General features: G+C 44.4%; 1 protein-coding gene across 1 annotated transcript in view; it reads left to right on the top strand.

Annotated features, from left to right (window-relative positions):
* The window catches only part of ADCY7 (adenylate cyclase 7), a 393,360-nt gene that overhangs the window by 303,336 nt on the left and 72,789 nt on the right, over nucleotides 1-17,235 (top strand). The window contains exons 11-12 of the mRNA XM_073604992.1: nucleotides 2,697-2,885; nucleotides 15,203-15,246. Of these exons, the coding sequence (XP_073461093.1) occupies nucleotides 2,697-2,885; nucleotides 15,203-15,246 (233 nt within the window). The remainder of the gene's footprint in view (nucleotides 1-2,696; nucleotides 2,886-15,202; nucleotides 15,247-17,235) is intronic.

Here is a 17,235-nt window from a genome sequence, read left to right as displayed (position 1 = left end):
CACCAATGCAAAAACGTGGAAAACGCCTCAAAATAAGAACATGACAGCGAACATCCCATTGGGAGACATTTGTCAAAGAAATAATGACCTTCAAAGAAAAAACCTAAGGAATTAAAAGCTGATGGGGAAATAGGCAGGAGGCGAAAAGCTGATTTTATGTCAGCTTTTGCCAACAATGCTCCAGGGCCTAATGATCTAATTTTCCGGACTGCGTCTTCAAATGTCGCGTAGGAAACCGAACACAAACTCCCATCGATATCATCATTCAATGACTCCCCTTTCGGGAAAGACAAATGGTGTATGATGCGGAATGCGTTAGGTTCCCGCTTAGGAACCACTCCTAATGGGGAAATACGGAAATTACTAAAAGGCAGATGTTCAAAAGGCCCTGCAATTCGCCCTTCCGCAAGTTCCTTGGCCAACATATCCCTCACCACCTGTGGAAATAATTGAACAGATTTCAGATTTTCAACCATTTTACACCCAGTGCCCAAAAATCAAGGTAAGGGAAAACCGTTGGAAAATCCTTCAATGAGCAAACGCGCTGTCACCTTGTTTGGGTATCTGTCCAGCCACGGGCACATTCTTTCCAGCCTCACAGGCGTGCAGGCTTTTAGAAAAAATATCCCTTTGTGCTGGACCAGAACCAACCGCCGCAATCCTTTTAAAACACTTTGCTGCTGGATGCGCTCCAGCACAAAAAGGACATTCATGTTTATACCTGCACGCTGCATTCCAGCGACATTGGCCATCATTGAATGCAAAACAACATCCTTTCCTAAAAGCTGTATTGGTAGGGTTAGCCATGGGCTGTTTAGGAACTACCTGCTTCTGGGGTAGTATTAAATTGAGCCAAAGCCCCACGTCTTTCATTCCCCACCTAAGTGATGGGTGTATGGACAATTTCTGACGGAAAGACTCGTCATAATAAAACCAGCCTAGGCCACCAAAATTCTTATAAGCCTCTAGGATATGGTCAAGATGCTGAAAAAGGCCCCCGCACAATTCTGGGTGCTTTTCAGCCATTATGCCAGAATAGATGCAATAAGCTTGCAACCAATTATTGAATGACCTGGCCACCGGCCTGCGCCTGTCATCCTCGCACCTCTCTTCTCCCCTCTTTTCTGCTCTGACCATAAACTCCTTATGAGCCGGCAGGAGAGAAAGAATATCTAAGTACTCTCCCTTCCAAATTTTTTCTTTAACTACTATGCTCAAATGATACCCCAAAGGAGACATCTCGCAGGGCATAGCATCTTTCATGCAGGACTCAGGGACATTAACCTGGACAGGCGCGGCTGTGTGCAATGGCTCAGGGACTACATTTGCATTCTGCATACCAATGCTAAAATCAGTCATAGAACTGTGCTGTGCTAAACTGACAGGAGAAGTAGAAAGTACAACAGTTTGAGGGTTAACAGGCATAGAAGACAGAATAGGAGAAACAGCAGGAACTGAGATTTTATGAAACAGTGATTGAACAAGGGAGGACAGAGATCCCACTAACCCAGATAACACATGTAATTGTTCTAACTCACCAGCTGCTGGAGGTTGTACCATATTTTGCTGTACCTCAGCCTCCAGCAGCACTTCAGGGTCCGGGACTTGAGCAGCCTGCCCGACCTGTAACTGCCCAGGCACCTCTGCGCACCGAGTGCCTTGCTGCATTGCTTCAGCTGTTTGCTGACAAGGAGACTGTATGGTGTGCTGCCTTCCCCTAGAGTCACTTGTGAGCTGCTGGGACTGTCCCCGCTGTCCTCTTCTTCCTGCTGGCGACTGTGAACAAGTCCGCCTCTTCTTTGTGTTCCGGCGGCTCCGAGATGACACGCCGCCGCCATCCTCCTGTGTCCCTCTCAGCTGTTCCCAAGTCTCTTCGGTAACCTCCGGAGCTTCTATGCTTCGCTCCGGAGGCGCGCTCCTCCTCCCTCTCTCTCTCAGTGATGGCACCTGCTGTCTCCGCCCCACGTCTTGTGGATACGCCTGCAAACCGCCCACTGCTGAGCTGCCTCCACCTCCCTCTTCAGGCTGTAAGCTTTCTTCCTGTGAGGACAGCGCCAGACAGCGCCGCAGCCATGTCTCCCCTCCTGCACTGCCAGCTTTCTCAAGGAGCTGCATCACCAGGGACTCCATTATAAGTGGGGTAAGAGAGAGCCTTACTTGTGGGAGCTTCAATTTCCTTCTTGGTCCAGTGGGAAAGAGGAAAAGCCTCTTTCCTGCTGACCTTTTATAGCCTATCCCCACTTCCAGCACTTTCCATGAGCTCTGATTGGTTCTTCCCAGGTACCTTAGCTCAGCTTCCTTAAAGGGGCAGCCGCCCTAAATTACCTATAACTAAAGCTGCTAAATTAAATAATCTAAATGTGGTGGGGAGGCCACAACCTCAAGAAAGTGGACCCATATTGCGCCCCCTTTTTCATTCTCTGTGTATGTTGACACAAAAGTTTAATAAAAATATGTTTAAAAAAAAAAAAAGAATATGTCATAGGGAATGCATGTCTCTGTGATGAAGAACATCTAAGAAAATATAATCTTTTTACCATGTGCCAGTTTTCATTTCTATCTCAGAAATATAGAAAGATAGGAAATAGTTCTTATTACACCATTGTATAAACTGTGCATCCCTCTTGTGTCTTTACCTTGTTTTACAGTAGAGCCAGTTGTACTGTTTTTAATTTTGCTGCGCTTTCCACTGTTAGTCCAGACAACGTCGGAGCCAGAACAACCATCTTCCTCGTCCTCGAGTAAATGATGGCCTTAAGGTTCGACCTTCAGTTAGGATGACCCGGTACCTTGAATCATGGGGAGCTGCAAGGCCATTTTCGCACCTGGACTCAAGTGAGCCCTCCAGCACTGACATTCCTGTCACAAATGGAAAACCAAAGCGGGTAAGTAACTGTAGTCTTAAATGTTTAAAATAATACAAAAATTACCTTGAGTATATTATTGGTGCTATTTACTGTACTTCAGAGTACTACACTCCAGTGACTCAGTTATGTGTATGTTTTTGTTTAGAGACCCTTAAGGCAATCTCTATATCCCTATGCTATCTCCTTAGTTTCTACTTTACAAATTATGCAGGTATGAGCAAGGTTAAACTTTCTCTCATAGTGCCCTTGAAATGCTGACTGTTGTGAAAGTAACCTTTTAAAGGTAAAAAGTGTCACTAAAGGCAAAGCGTTTTTTTCATTATGGATAGAGTAAGGGAGGCTTATAACACCTGTCAGTTATTTTCCCATCTGTGTCCCATTGGGGAGATTTACCTTCACTTCCTGTCTCAAGAAGTGAAAGGAAATCCCTCCAAAGTGAGGAAACTACTGTCCTGATTGTGGGATTTCCCCTATATTACTGTTTAGAGGGCAACCCAAAATGTATTTTTTTTCTTTCAATTTCGATTATGACAGTAAACAGGACATATAAAGAAGGTAAAACTCCCTAATAGAGGCACGGACCGCAATAAAATGCTGACAGATGTTCTAATCCCTCCACACTATGCTAAATAAAATTAAAAAAAATTGCCTTTAGTTATACTTCAAGTGTTGAAGGATGTTAAGATCTTACTTTAGGCAACTGAAAGAGTAAAAGGGTTTTGCCTTCTATCATGTTTTACTGCTGTCTATGTGCCTGTTGGGAAGATGTTCCTTCTCCTTTTCCGGTCACTAGGTTGTAGCTCTGAGTGGTATATGTTCAGAAAATATTTCTTCGGTGAATCTTGGATAAAGCTGGTGACACCGCCAGGAATATGTACAGTGGGGGAAATAAGTATTTGATCCCCTGCATATTTTGTAAGTTTGCCCACTTACAAAGAAATGAAGGATCTAAAATTTTTATCATAGTTGTATTTTAAATGATAGAGACAGAATATCAACCAAACATCCAGATAAAAACACATGCTACAAATGCTAGAAATTAAGTTGCAGTTCAGTGAGTGAAAAAAGTATTTGATCTCCAAGCAAAACATGACTTAGTACTTGGTGGAGAAACCCTTGTTGGCAAGCACAGAGGTAAGACATTTAGTTAGTAAACAGGTTTGCACACATCTCAGGAGTGATTTTGGTCCATGCTTTTTTACAGATCTTCTCTAAATCCTTAAGGTTTCTTGGCTGTCGCTTGGCAACTTGAAGTTTAAGCTCCCTCCATTAAATTGCAATAGGATTAAGGTCTGGAGACTGGCTAGGCCACTCCATGACCTTAATGTGCTTCTTCTCGAGCCACTCCTTTATTGCCTTGGCGGTATGTTTTGGGTCATTGTCATGCTGGAAGACCTATCCATGACTCCTCTTCAGTGTTCTGGCTGAGGGAAGAAGGTTATCATCCAATATTTTACAATGCATGGCACCATCCATTAGCCCCTCAATGCGGCAAAGTCATTCTGTACCTTTAGCAGAGAAACCGACACAAAGCATAATGTTTCCACATCTGTACTTGACTGTAGGGATGGTGTTCTTAGGCGCATAGTCAGCATTTTTCTTTCTCCAAACATGGCAAGTCGAGGTAATGCCAAAGACCTCAATTTTGGTCTCATCTGACCACAGCACTTTCTCCCAATCCTTTTCTGTATCATTTAGATGTTCATTGGCATGACTGTACATGTGCTGTCTTGAGGAGGGGGACTTGCGGTGTTTGGAGGAAGAAAAATGCTGACTATGGCCCTAAGAACACCATCCCTACAGTCAAGCACAGAGGTGGAAACATTATGCTTTGGGTTTGCTTCTCGGCTAAAGATACAGACCGACATTGCTGCATTGAGGGGCCAATGGACAGGGCCATGTATTGTAAAATATTGGATGAGAACTTTCTTCCCTCAGCCAGAACACAAAGATGGGTCATGGATGGGTCTTCCAGCATGACAATGACCCAAAGCATACCACAAAGGCAACAAAGGAGTGGCTCAAGAAGAAGCACATTAAGGTCATGGAGTGGCCTAGCCAGTCTCCAGACCTTAATCCTATAGAAAATTTATGGAGGGAGCTTAAACTTCGAGTTGCCAAGCGACAGCCAAGAAACCTTAAGGATTTATAGAAGATCTGTAAAGAAGAGTGGACCAAAATCCCTCCTGAGATGTATCCAAACCTGGTAACCAACGACATGAAACGTCTTACCTCTGTGCTTGCCAACAAGGGTTTCTCCACCAAGTACTAAGTCATGTTTTGCTTGGGAATCAAATACTTATTTCACTCACTGGACTGCAACTTAATTTGTAGCATTTGTTTTATGTGTTTTCTGGGTTTTTGGTTGATAAACTGTCTCTATCATTTAAAATACACATATGATAAAAATTATAAACCCTTCATTTCTTTGCAAATGGGCAAACTTACAAAATCTGCAGGGCATCAAATACTTATTTCCCCCATTGTAGGTGAAGGCACAAACAGTATTGAGTCTCAGTAGGTAATATAATAGGGGAAGTGTAACCTTTATATAAATATAAAAGCTGTTCTCATACAACAGGCATTAGCTTGTTAATTGATGAGAGCAAATATTTCAAGTTTTTGCCAAAGTTTTGCAATGTTTTGCATTTTCCCAGGACTGGCTGTCAAAAATGTCCTATCCTGAACGTGATTCTTCCACATTCAGGAAAGGGAGGTTGAAGCTCACCTAAACGTGACAGCTCCTAAACTCTGCTAAAAGCCTGTTTGTACATGGCTTTTATGAAGTTGAGATTAAGAGCTTTGTCAAAAAAAAATGCCAAAAGCTCCTAAACTCAAGTTTAGGAGCTGCCAGTGTAGGCTAGTGTACATGAAGCCTAAGGCTTCATGTACACTAGCCTACACTGTACACTTGAACTGCTTTGACCGCTGGCCAGGGGAAAACTCAAAAACACGGCACAATTGTGCAGCGATTTTACCATGACTTTGCCGTGATTTTGCTAGTTTTGCGGGCAGCGGTCAAAACATTCCTATCCTGAATGTGATTCTTCCGCGTTCAGGAGAGGGAGGTTAGGGGAGGTTGAACCTCCACAAACCGCAGCAGCTCCTAAACGATCCTAAAAGCCTATGTGTACATGGACACATAGGCTTTTATGGAGTTGAGTTTAGGAGCTTTGGCAAAAATAAACGGCAAAAGCTTTTAAACTCAAGTTTAACCACTTGCCGACCGCCTAACGTATATATACGTCGGCAGAATGGCACGGGCAGGCAGAATCACGTACCTGTACGTGATCTGCCTCCCGCGGGCGGGGGGTCCGATCGGACCCCCCCCCGGTGCCATCGGCGGTCGGCATCTGACTGGGAGCGTCGGGAGGCGAGGGGGAGACCATCCGATCGTGGCCCCCCCCTCGCGATCGCTCCCAGCCAATGGGAATCCTCCTCTGCCTGTGTATAGTTTCACACAGGCAGAGGATGTGATGTCATCTCTCCTCGGTCTGGCAGTTTCCGTCCAGCGCCGAGGAGAGAAGACAAGTGAGTCCACACAACACAAACACACACAGTAGAACATGCCAGGCATACTTTACACCCCCGATCCCCCCCCGATCGCCCCCCGATCCCCCCCCAATCACCCCCCCCCCGTCACAAACTGACATTAGCAGTATTTTTTTTTTTTTTCTGATTACTGCATAGTGTCAGTTTGTGACAGTTACAGTGTTAGGGCAGTGAGTATTACCCCCCTTTAGGTCTAGGATACCCCCCTAACCCCCCCTAATAAAGTTTTAACCCCTTGATCACCCCCTGTCACCAGTGTCACTAAGCGATCATTTTTCTGATCGCTGTATTAGTGTCGCTGGTGACGCTAGTTAGAGACGTAAATATTTAGGTTCGCCGTCAGCGTTTTATAGCGACAGGGACCCCCATATACTATCTAATAAAGGTTTTAACCCCTTGATTGCCCCCTAGTTAACCCTTTCACCACTGATCACCGTATAACTGTTACGAGTGACGCTGGTTAGTTTGTTTATTTTTTATAGTGTCAGGGCACCCGCCGTTTATTACCGAATAAAGGTTTAGCCCCCTGATCGCCCGGCGGTGATATGCGTCGCCCCAGGCAGCGTCAGATTAGCGCCAGTACCGCTAACACCCACGCACGCAGCATACGCCTCCCTTAGTGGTATAGTATCTGTACGGATCAATATCTGATCCAATCAGATCTATACTAGCGTCCCCAGCAGTTTAGGGTTCCCGAAAACGCAGTGTTAGCGGGATCAGCCCAGATACCCGCTAGCACCTGCGTTTTGCCCCTCTGCCCGGCCCACCCAAGTGCAGTATCGATCGATCACTGTCACTTACAAAACACTAAACGCATAACTGCAGCGTTCGCATAGTCAGGCCTGATCCCTGCGATCGCTAACAGTTTTTTTGGTAGCGTTTTGGTGAACTGGCAAGCACCAGCCCCAGGCAGCGTCAGATTAGCGCCAGTACCGCTAACACCCACGCACGCACCGTACACCTCCCTTAGTGGTATAGTATCTGATCGGATCAATATCTGATCTGATCAGATCTATACTAGCGTCCCCAGCAGTTTAGGGTTCCCACAAACGCAGTGTTAGCGGGATCAGCCCAGATACCTGCTAGCACCTGCGTTTTGCCCCTCCGCCCGGCCCAGCCCAGCCCACCCAAGTGCAGTATCGATCGATCACTGACACTTACAAAACACTAAACACATAACTGCAGCGTTCGCAGAGTCAGGCCTGATCCCTGCGATCGCTAACAGTTTTTCTGGTAGCGTTTTGGTGAACTGGCAAGCACCAGCCCCAGGCAGCGTCAGGTTAGCGCCAGTACCGCTAACACCCACGCACGCAGCATACGCCTCCCTTAGTGGTATAGTATCTGATCGGATCAATATCTGATCCGATCAGATCTATACTAGCGTCCCCAGCAGTTTAGGGTTCCCACAAACGCAGTGTTAGCGGGATCAGCCCAGATACCTGCTAGCACCTGCGTTTTGCCCCTCCGCCCGGCCCAGCCCAGCCCACCCAAGTGCAGTATCGATCGATCACTGTCACTTACAAAACACTAAACGCATAACTGCAGCGTTCGCAGAGTCAGGCCTGATCCTTGCGATCGCTAACAGTTTTTTTGGTAGCGTTTTGGTGAACTGGCAAGCACCAGCGGCCTAGTACACCCCGGTCGTAGTCAAACCAGCACTGCAGTAACACTTGGTGACGTGGCGAGTCCCATAAGTGCAGTTCAAGCTGGTGAGGTGGCAAGCACAAGTAGTGTCCCGCTGCCACCAAGAAGACGAACACAGGCCCGTCGTGCCCATAGTGCCCTTCCTGCTGCATTCGCCAATCCTAATTGGGAACCCACCGCTTCTGCAGCGCCCGTACTTCCCCCATTCACATCCCCAACCAAATGCAGTCGGCTGCATGAGAGGCATTTTCTTTATGTCCTCCCGAGTACCCCTACCCAACGAACCCCCCCAAAAAAGATGTTGTGTCTGCAGCAAGCGCGGATATAGGCGTGACACCCGCTATTATTGTCCCTCCTGTCCTGACAATCCTGGTCTTTGCATTGGTGAATATTTTGAACGCTACCATGCACTAGTTGAGTATTAGCGTAGGGTACAGCATTCCACAGACTAGGCACACTTTCACAGGGTCTCCCAAAATGCCATCGCATTTTGAGAGACCCGAACCTGGAACCGGTTACAGTTATAAAAGTTAGTTACAAAAAAAAGTGTAAAAAAAAAAAAAAACACATACAAAAATATAAAATAAAAAAAAAATAGTTGTCGTTTTATTGTTCTTTCTCTCTCTATTCTCTCTCTATTGTTCTGTTCTTTTTTACTGTATTCTATTCTGCAATGTTTTATTGTTATTATGTTTGATCATGTTTGCTTTTCAGGTATGCAATTTTTTATACCTTACCGTTTACTGTGCTTTATTGTTAACCATTTTTTTGTCTTCAGGTACGCCATTCACGACTTTGAGTGGTTATACCAGAATGATGCCTGCAGGTTTAGGTATCATCTTGGTATCATTCTTTTCAGCCAGCGGTCGGCTTTCATGTAAAAGCAATCCTAGCGGCTAATTAGCCTCTAGACTGCTTTTACAAGCAGTGGGAGGGAATGCCCCTCCCCCCCCAACGTCTTCCGTGTTTTTCTCTGGCTCTCCTGTCTCAACAGGGAACCTGAAAATGCAGCCGGTGATTCAGCCAGCTGACCATAGAGCTGATCAGAGACCAGAGTGGCTCCAAACATCTCTATGGCCTAAGAAACCGGAAGCTACGAGCATTTTATGACAGATTTCGCCGGATGTAAACAGCGCCATTGGGAAATTGGGAAAGCATTTTATCACACCGATCTTGGTGTGGTCAGATGCTTTGAGGGCAGAGGAGAAATCTAGGGTCTAATAGACCCCAATTTTTGCAAAAAAGAGTACCTGTCACTACCTATTGCTATGATAGGGGATATTTACATTCCCTGAGATAACAATAAAAATGATTAAAAAAAAAAAAAAAATGAAAGGAACAGTTTAAAAATAAGATAAAAAAATAATAATAATAAAGAAAAAAAAAAAAAAAAAAAAAAAGCACCCCTGTCCCCCCTGCTCTCGCGCTAAGGCGAACGCAAGCGTCGGTCTGGCGTCAAATGTAAACAGCAATTGCACCATGCATGTGAGGTATCGCCGCGAAGGTCAGATCGAGGGCAGTAAGTTTAGCAGTAGACCTCCTCTGTAAATCTAAAGTGGTAACCTGTAAAGGCTTTTAAAGGCTTTTAAAAATGTATTTAGTTTGTCGCCACTGCACGTTTGTGCGCAATTTTAAAGCATGTCATGTTTGGTATCCATGTACTCGGCCTAAGATCATCTTTTTTATTTCATCAAACATTTGGGCAATATAGTGTGTTTTAGTGCATTAAAATGTAAAAAAGTGTGTTTTTTCCCCAAAAAATGCGTTTGAAAAATCGCTGCGCAAATACTGTGTGAAAAAAAAAAAATGAAACACCCACCATTTTAATCTGTAGGGCATTTGCTTTAAAAAAAATATATAATGTTTGGGGGTTCAAAGTAATTTTCTTGCAAAAAAAAATTATTTTTTTATGTAAACAATAAGTGTCAGAAAGGGCTTTGTCTTCAAGTGGTTAGAAGTGTGGGTGATGTGTGACATAAGCTTCTAGATGTTGTGCATAAAATGCCAGGACAGTTCAAAACCCCCCCAAATGACCCCATTTTGGAAAGTAGACACCCCAAGCTATTTGCTGAGAGTCATGTTGAGTCCATGGAATAATTTATATTGTGACACAAGTTGCGGGAAAGAGACAATTTTTTATTTTTTTTATTTTTTTTTGCGCAAAGTTGTCACTAAATGATATATTGCTCAAACATGCCATGGGAATATGTGAAATTACACCCCAAAATACATTCTGCTGCTTCTCCTGAGTACGGGGATACCACATGTGTGGGACTTTTTGGGAGCCTAGCCGCGTACGGGACCCCGAAAACCAAGCACCGCCTTCAGGCTTTCTAAGGCCATAAATTTTTGATTTCACTCTTCACTGCCTATCACAGTTTCGGAGGCCATGGAATGCCCAGGTGGCAAAAAAACCCCCCAAATGACCCCATTTTGGAAAGTAGACACCCCAAGCTATTTGATGAGAGGTATAGTGAGTATTTTGCAGACCTCACTTTTTGTCACAAAGTTTTGAAAATTGAAAAAAGAAAAAAAAAAATTTTTTTTCTCGTCTTTCTTTATTTTCAAAAACAAATGAGAGCTGCAAAATACTCACCATGCCTCTCAGCAAATAGCTTGGGGTGTCTACTTTCCAAAATGGGGTCATTTGGGGGGGGTTTGTGCCACCTGGGCATTCCATGGCCTCCGAAACTGTGATAGGCAGTGAGGAGTAAAATCAAAAATGTACGCCATTAGAAATCCTGAAGGCAGTGATTGGTTTTCGGGGTCCCGTACGCGGCTAGGCTCCCAAAAAGTCCCACACATGTGGTATCCCCATACTCAGGAGAAGCAGCTAAATGTATTTTGGGGTGCAATTCCACATATGCCCATGGCCTGTGTGAGCAATATATCATTTAGTGACAACTTTGTGCAAAAAAAAAAAAAAAAAAAAAAAAATTTGTCACTTTCCCGCAACTTGTGTCAAAATATAAAACATTCCATGGACTCAACATGCCTCAAAGCAAATAGCTTGGGGTGTCTACTTTCCAAAATGGGGTCATTTGGGGGGGTTTTATGTCATCTGGGCATTTTATGGCCTTCAAAACTGTGATAGGTAGTGAGGAGTAAAATCAAAAATGTACGCCCTTAGAAATCCTGAAGGCAGTGATTGGTTTTCGGGGCCCCGTACGCGGCTAGGCTCCCAAAAAGTCTCACACATGTGGTATCCCCATACTCAGGAGAAGCAGCTAAATGTATTTTGGGGTGCAATTCCACATATGCCCATGGCCTGTGTGAGCAATATATCATTTAGTGACAACTTTTTGTAATTTTTTTTTTTTTTTGTCATTGTTCAATCACTTGGGACAAAAAAAATGAATATTCAATGGGCTCAACATGCCTCTCAGCAAATTCCTTGGGGTGTCTACTTTCCAAAATGGGGTCATTTGTGGGGGTTTTGTACTGCCCTGCCATTTTAGCACCTCAAGAAACGACATAGGCAGTCATAAATTAAAGGCTGTGTAAATTCCAGAAAATGTACCCTAGTTTGTAGACGCTATAACTTTTGCGCAAACCAATAAATATACACTTATTGACATTTTTTTTACCAAAGACATGTGGCCGAATACATTTTGGCCTAAATGTATGACTAAAATTTAGTTTATTGGATTTTTTTTAGAACAAAAAGTAGAAAATATCATTTTTTTTCAAAATTTTCGGTCTTTTTCCGTGTATAGCGCAAAAAATAAAAACGGCAGAGGTGATCAAATACTATCAAAAGAAAGCTCTATTTGTGGGAAGAAAAGGACGCAAATTTCGTTTGGGTACAGCATTGCATGACCGCGCAATTAGCAGTTAAAGCGACGCAGTGCCGAATTGTAAAAAGTGCTCTGGTCAGGAAGGGGGTAAAACCTTCCGGGGCTGAAGTGGTTAAGAGCTGCTAGTGTACATGAAGCCTTAGGGGTCATGTACACACAGAATATTTTGACTGGCGGCTGCAGGAAAACGCAAATCGTGGCAAAATCGTGCATCGATTTTTACCGTGGTTTTGCTGCATTTTGCGACTAGTGGCCAAAGCTTTCCTATCCTGAACACGATTCTTCAGCATTCAGGAGAGGGGGGGTGAACCTCCCCTAACCGCAGCAGCTTCTAAACTGTTGTAAAAGCCTATGTGTACATAGACACATAGGCTTTTATGGAGTTGAGTTTAGGAGCTTTGGCAAAAAAAGTGAAAAGCACCTAAACTCCACGTTAGAAGCTGTAGTGTACATGAGCCCTTAATGGAAAAGTACAACCAAAGCTCGTTTGGCTGTACTGTAGATCAGAGGAGTGCAGTTTGTTTTGCACTCCTGTGGCCCATTTTCAGCAGAGAACCGGCTAAAGTCCTCTCTCTGCTGACATCACAGAAGTCTGTCCAGGCTCTGCGTCATCACGACCACAGAGTCGGGATCCGCCAGATCCCTGGACCGCCACCCAGCTCAGCCTCTCAGCGAGCCACTAAGAGGCTGAGCTGACCACCCCTGCCCCCTCCACAGCCCTGCGCTCCAGTGAGCGAGGAGGGGGCAGAGCAGAGAGCTCTGACAGTCAGCAGCTCTCTGCTCACAGAGTTATGAGAACCGAGTGTTTGGCGGTGTACGATCACTCGGTTCTCATTGTAGAGGCGCCAGGGAACAGATGCAACATTGGACCGATACTGCATCCACCTAGGTAAGTATAATTCTTTTAAGGTTGCACTAAATATTTAAATCTAAACTGAGTTCATTCTATTTTGCTGATACTGTTGCAGTACAAAATTATTTGTAGCTTAAATAGATTTCACAGAATGACCCAAGATATCTTAAAAATAAATGTTATTGCACACAGTTAAGGCTCCATGCACACTGGCTTAAAAATTGTTGCTTCTAGAGGAGTTTTGTGTTCTGCCTGTAGAAGCAGCTCAATATGTTATGCTTTGTGTCTATGCACATTAGGACGATTACAGGCATATTTTGAGGCAGGAAAAAAACCCTTCTGGTTTGTGTTTCTGAATGGAACTTTCTGCAGAAAAAATGCTAAACTCTCCTAAACTGTGTACAAAAATGCTCTATAGGATCATTTTTTCTGCCTAGGGAACTGGAATTTTTTTAAGTGTGCATGGAGCCGCAGATGCATTGTAGTTGGTTATAAGTAATATTTTTACTTAAAAGTATTACACAACTACTGGTTTCCCATTTTTCCTGTGGAAGTTTGATTTATTTTATTACCGAGAATAAAGCCAGAATTGCAGGAACTCCTAGCTTCTAGCACTGAGTACAGTGACATACAGGATCAAACATGCCTAAAGTGACCCTGGCTTTCCCCCCTCTTCCAACTGGCTGAAAGGCATGAGATCTGAACAGAAAGATTATTCTATTACGGGCATATTCACACCAGATGCGGTGGGACTGTGTTGGGCAGCTATTTCAGTGCAGTTCCACTGCATAACAAGGCAAAATGCCTTGTCTCTTTATGTGCCCGGCTCACACCACTGTGTTGCGGTGGTATGCGGGTGGTGTGTGGTGAAAAGTACTGGCCATTGAGAAGCAGGCTGTTCTCTGAGCACAGCCAGAAAACTGACCACAGTGGGATGGCTGTGCTTGTATTCCTAGCATGGTCGGTTTGAAAAAGGAAATCAGGGGAACTGGCAGGATCACCAGGTATTTCACACAAAGGAAACAAAACAAAAAAATATATATATTGTTTAACATAAGTGCATGGTACAACAGACATATATCACGAATAATACATGTTTGATTAATGTATTCTTTAAAAGAGAAGTATGGTTTTCTTTTTCCCCCCCTCCCATCAGGGGAGTTGCTAGGTCTGCAAAAGATCTGGGGCTAGAGCCCATAGCAGCGGTCACCAACCTTTTTGCATGGCCGCGGGGGGGGGGGGGGGGACCAGTGGTAAGCAATTTTTCACGGGCGATGGCTGGTGTTGGCGCTTCAATCATCATGGCATAATGGTTGATATGGTGTCAGGGTGATTGAAATGCATTATTTCTATTGTTACATTCTAATATATAATGAAGTGGTTCAACTCACCATACTGCAGAATCAGTGGGAGCCCTGGGCGTGTCACTTGCCACATCTCCTGCCACCAGATGCAGTGTCTTACTTGCCACCGTCACCTGCCACTAGATGTGGATTGTCACTTGCCATGTCGCCTGCCACCAGAGATGAGTTGCCACTTGCCAACTGATGTGGATTGTCACTTGCCATGCCAGCCAGTGCCACCAAATGTGCATTGACGCTGCATTGGTGGCAGGCTGACAGCACTGGTCCATTTAGTGAGAGCAGGAGAGCGGTGATGCGGGGTGGGCAGTGAGAGAGGATGTCATCTCGCTGCTCCCCGCTGCACCTCCGACATTGAAGCAAGGGGGTCTGGCTGCAAAGTGGAGCTCCACGATGACCGTGCTGTGAGGGTGGAGGAGCACCGATTTGTGGCGGACAGTGAGAGATTATGTCATCTCTCTGCTGCTCACCGCACCTCGCTCCCAAATTGAAGAGGCCCGGCTGTGAAGAGCTTGCTTCTTTCCTCTCCTCCGCCTCTCTCATGCAGCCAGCCAGCCTGCTGCAGCAGCCGCAACCCGCTGGTTAGGCAGGGACCCTGCGGCAAGAGACTCGGGGCTATGGGCCCCAGATTCGGGGCTAGAGCCCCAATAGCCACCCCCTAGCAACGCCCCTGCCTCCCATCATACTTAGGTGGATGCAGCATGGGTCCAGTGCTGCATCTGTCCCCTGGCGCTTCTATGAGCAGAGAGCTTCAGACTGTCGGTAACAGCTCTCTGCTTTTCCCCTTCCCAGCTCACCGCTCATTGGAGCACTGAGCTGGGAAGGGGGCACAACAGCCATCTCAGGCTCTCAGCGGCTCGCTGAGAGGCTGATACGGGTATCAGTCCAGGCACCTGGCAGATACAGACTTCCATTGTCGGGATGACGCGGTGCCTGGTCTAATAATTGTGGATCTCAGCCCGCTCTCCGCTGAAAATGGGTCACAGGAGTGCAAAACAAACTGCACTGCTGTGATCCATAGGAGAAGCCTAGTCAAACAAGCTCTGGCTGGACTTCTTCTTTACGACTGAGATTGACAGAACAAATAATGCTTATGTTGTCTGACTAATATTTCCTTTTCCCTTGTAGGAAATCCCCATGCAGGGAATGGGACGAAATTCTAATAACGAAAGGTATATGAAACTGTTTTTTTGTGGGTGTCTTTGCATGAGTTCTTAATAAAGAGGATACCATATCAAAAGATAAAAGGATAAGTATAGTTATATAAAGTTGTGTGAAAAAGTATTTGCCCCCTTCCTGATTTTTTTTTTTTTGCATATTTCTCACTTAAATGATTCAGATCATCAAACAAATTTTAATATTACACAAAGATAACCCGAGTAAATCCAAGATGCAGTTTTTAAATTATTTCATTTATTAAGGGAAAAAAGCTGTTAAAACCTGCCTGGCCCTATGTGAAAAAAGTAATTGCCCCCTCCCATGTTGAATCATGAATGAACTGTGATTAACCACATTTTTTTGGAAATCGGCATTAAATTTCACTTGCCACACCCAGGCCTGATTACTGCCAGACCTGTTGAATCAAGAAATTACATAAATAGAAGCTGTCTGACAAAGTGAAGCACGCTAACAGATCACAAAAAGCCACACATCATGCCACGATCTAAAAAAAAAAAATCAAGAACAGATTAGAAACAAAGTAATGTACATGTATCGGTCTAGGAAGGGTGTCAAGGCCATTTTTAAGGCTTTGGAACTCCAGTAAACCACGGCGAGAGCCATTATCCACAAATGGAGATAACTTGGAACAGTGGTGAACCTACCCAGGAGTGGCCGGCCTACAAAAATTACTCCAAGAGCATGACAACAACTCATCCAGGAGGTCATAAAAGAACCCAGAACAACATCTAAAGAACTGCAGGCCTCACTTGCCTCAGGTAAGATCAGTATTCATGATTCAGCAATAAGAAAAAGACTGGGCAAAAATGGCATCCATGGGAGAGTTCCAAGGCCAAAGCCACTGCTGGCCAAAAAGAACACAAAGGCTCATCTCATATTTACCAAAAAACATCTTGATTATCCCCAAGACTTTTAGGCAAATATTCTGTGGACTAATGAGACAAAAATTTAACTTTTTGGAAGGTGTGCGTCTCGTTACATTTGGCATAAAAGGAATACAGCATTTCATAACAAGAACATCGTACCAACAGTCAGACATGGTGGTGGTAGCGTGATGGACTGGGGCTGCCTTGCAGCTTCAGGACCTGGACGACTTACCATAATTGATGGAATCATGAATTCTGAGTGCTTCCAGAAAATCCTAAAGGAGAATGTCCGGCCATCAGTTCGTAACCTCAAGCTCAAGTGCACTTGGGTTATGTGAACAAGGGAAGGTTTTTTGGTGGGATTTTTGGGGGTGCCAGAGAAAAAAAAGTAATTGCAATACTCCACAATAAGTATAAAAAATAACAGATTTTTTTTATTACATACAGGACATAATTAGAAAAACTTTTTAAGATATAAGTTATGTGCACATGTACAAGGATACACCTAGAGTTCTAAACGGTTGATAAAATTTGATCATTCAACAGTAGCATTGGAGTGATTGTCCTGCTATGTTTTGCCGCTTTGGGCTCATCAGGGGATGTTTTAGACACAATTAGATGTAGCACTGCATAGAACGGAACAAGACAAAATTAAAAACATTACATTAACTTTAGATACAGTACAAAATTATAAGAAACAAGAATAATGATGGTACGGTAGAGTAGACTGTCGAATACCATGCCCCATCGTCAATCGCTCACCCGTATGATCTCTGTCCTGCGACTCAGTGTCAAATCAGAAAAAACTGTCACTGGGTAGTGCACTTAAGAAAAGGCCGAATGGGGCCTAAAAAAGTTGTTTGGCTAAAATCTAGCCGACAAGATAAGGCAAAAATTTGTGAACATGAATGATCCTGTATGAAAGGTAGCTCAAATATAGAGACAACAATTAGAGTGAGGGGGAATGGGGAAAGAGGGATGGGGAAAAAGGGGGGGGGGGTAAGGGGAGGGGTTTGAGAAGGTGAAGGTGCTGAGTGAAGGGATGAAACTGTGTGGATAATGGGGAATAAGGTGGTTGACATCTGAAAAAAGGAAACCATGGACAAGTGTGGTTAA

This window comes from Aquarana catesbeiana, linkage group LG11 (assembly GCF_042186555.1).
Source record: "Aquarana catesbeiana isolate 2022-GZ linkage group LG11, ASM4218655v1, whole genome shotgun sequence".
Lineage (NCBI taxonomy): Eukaryota > Metazoa > Chordata > Amphibia > Anura > Ranidae > Aquarana > Aquarana catesbeiana.
This window is presented reverse-complemented; position numbering and strand designations above follow the sequence as displayed.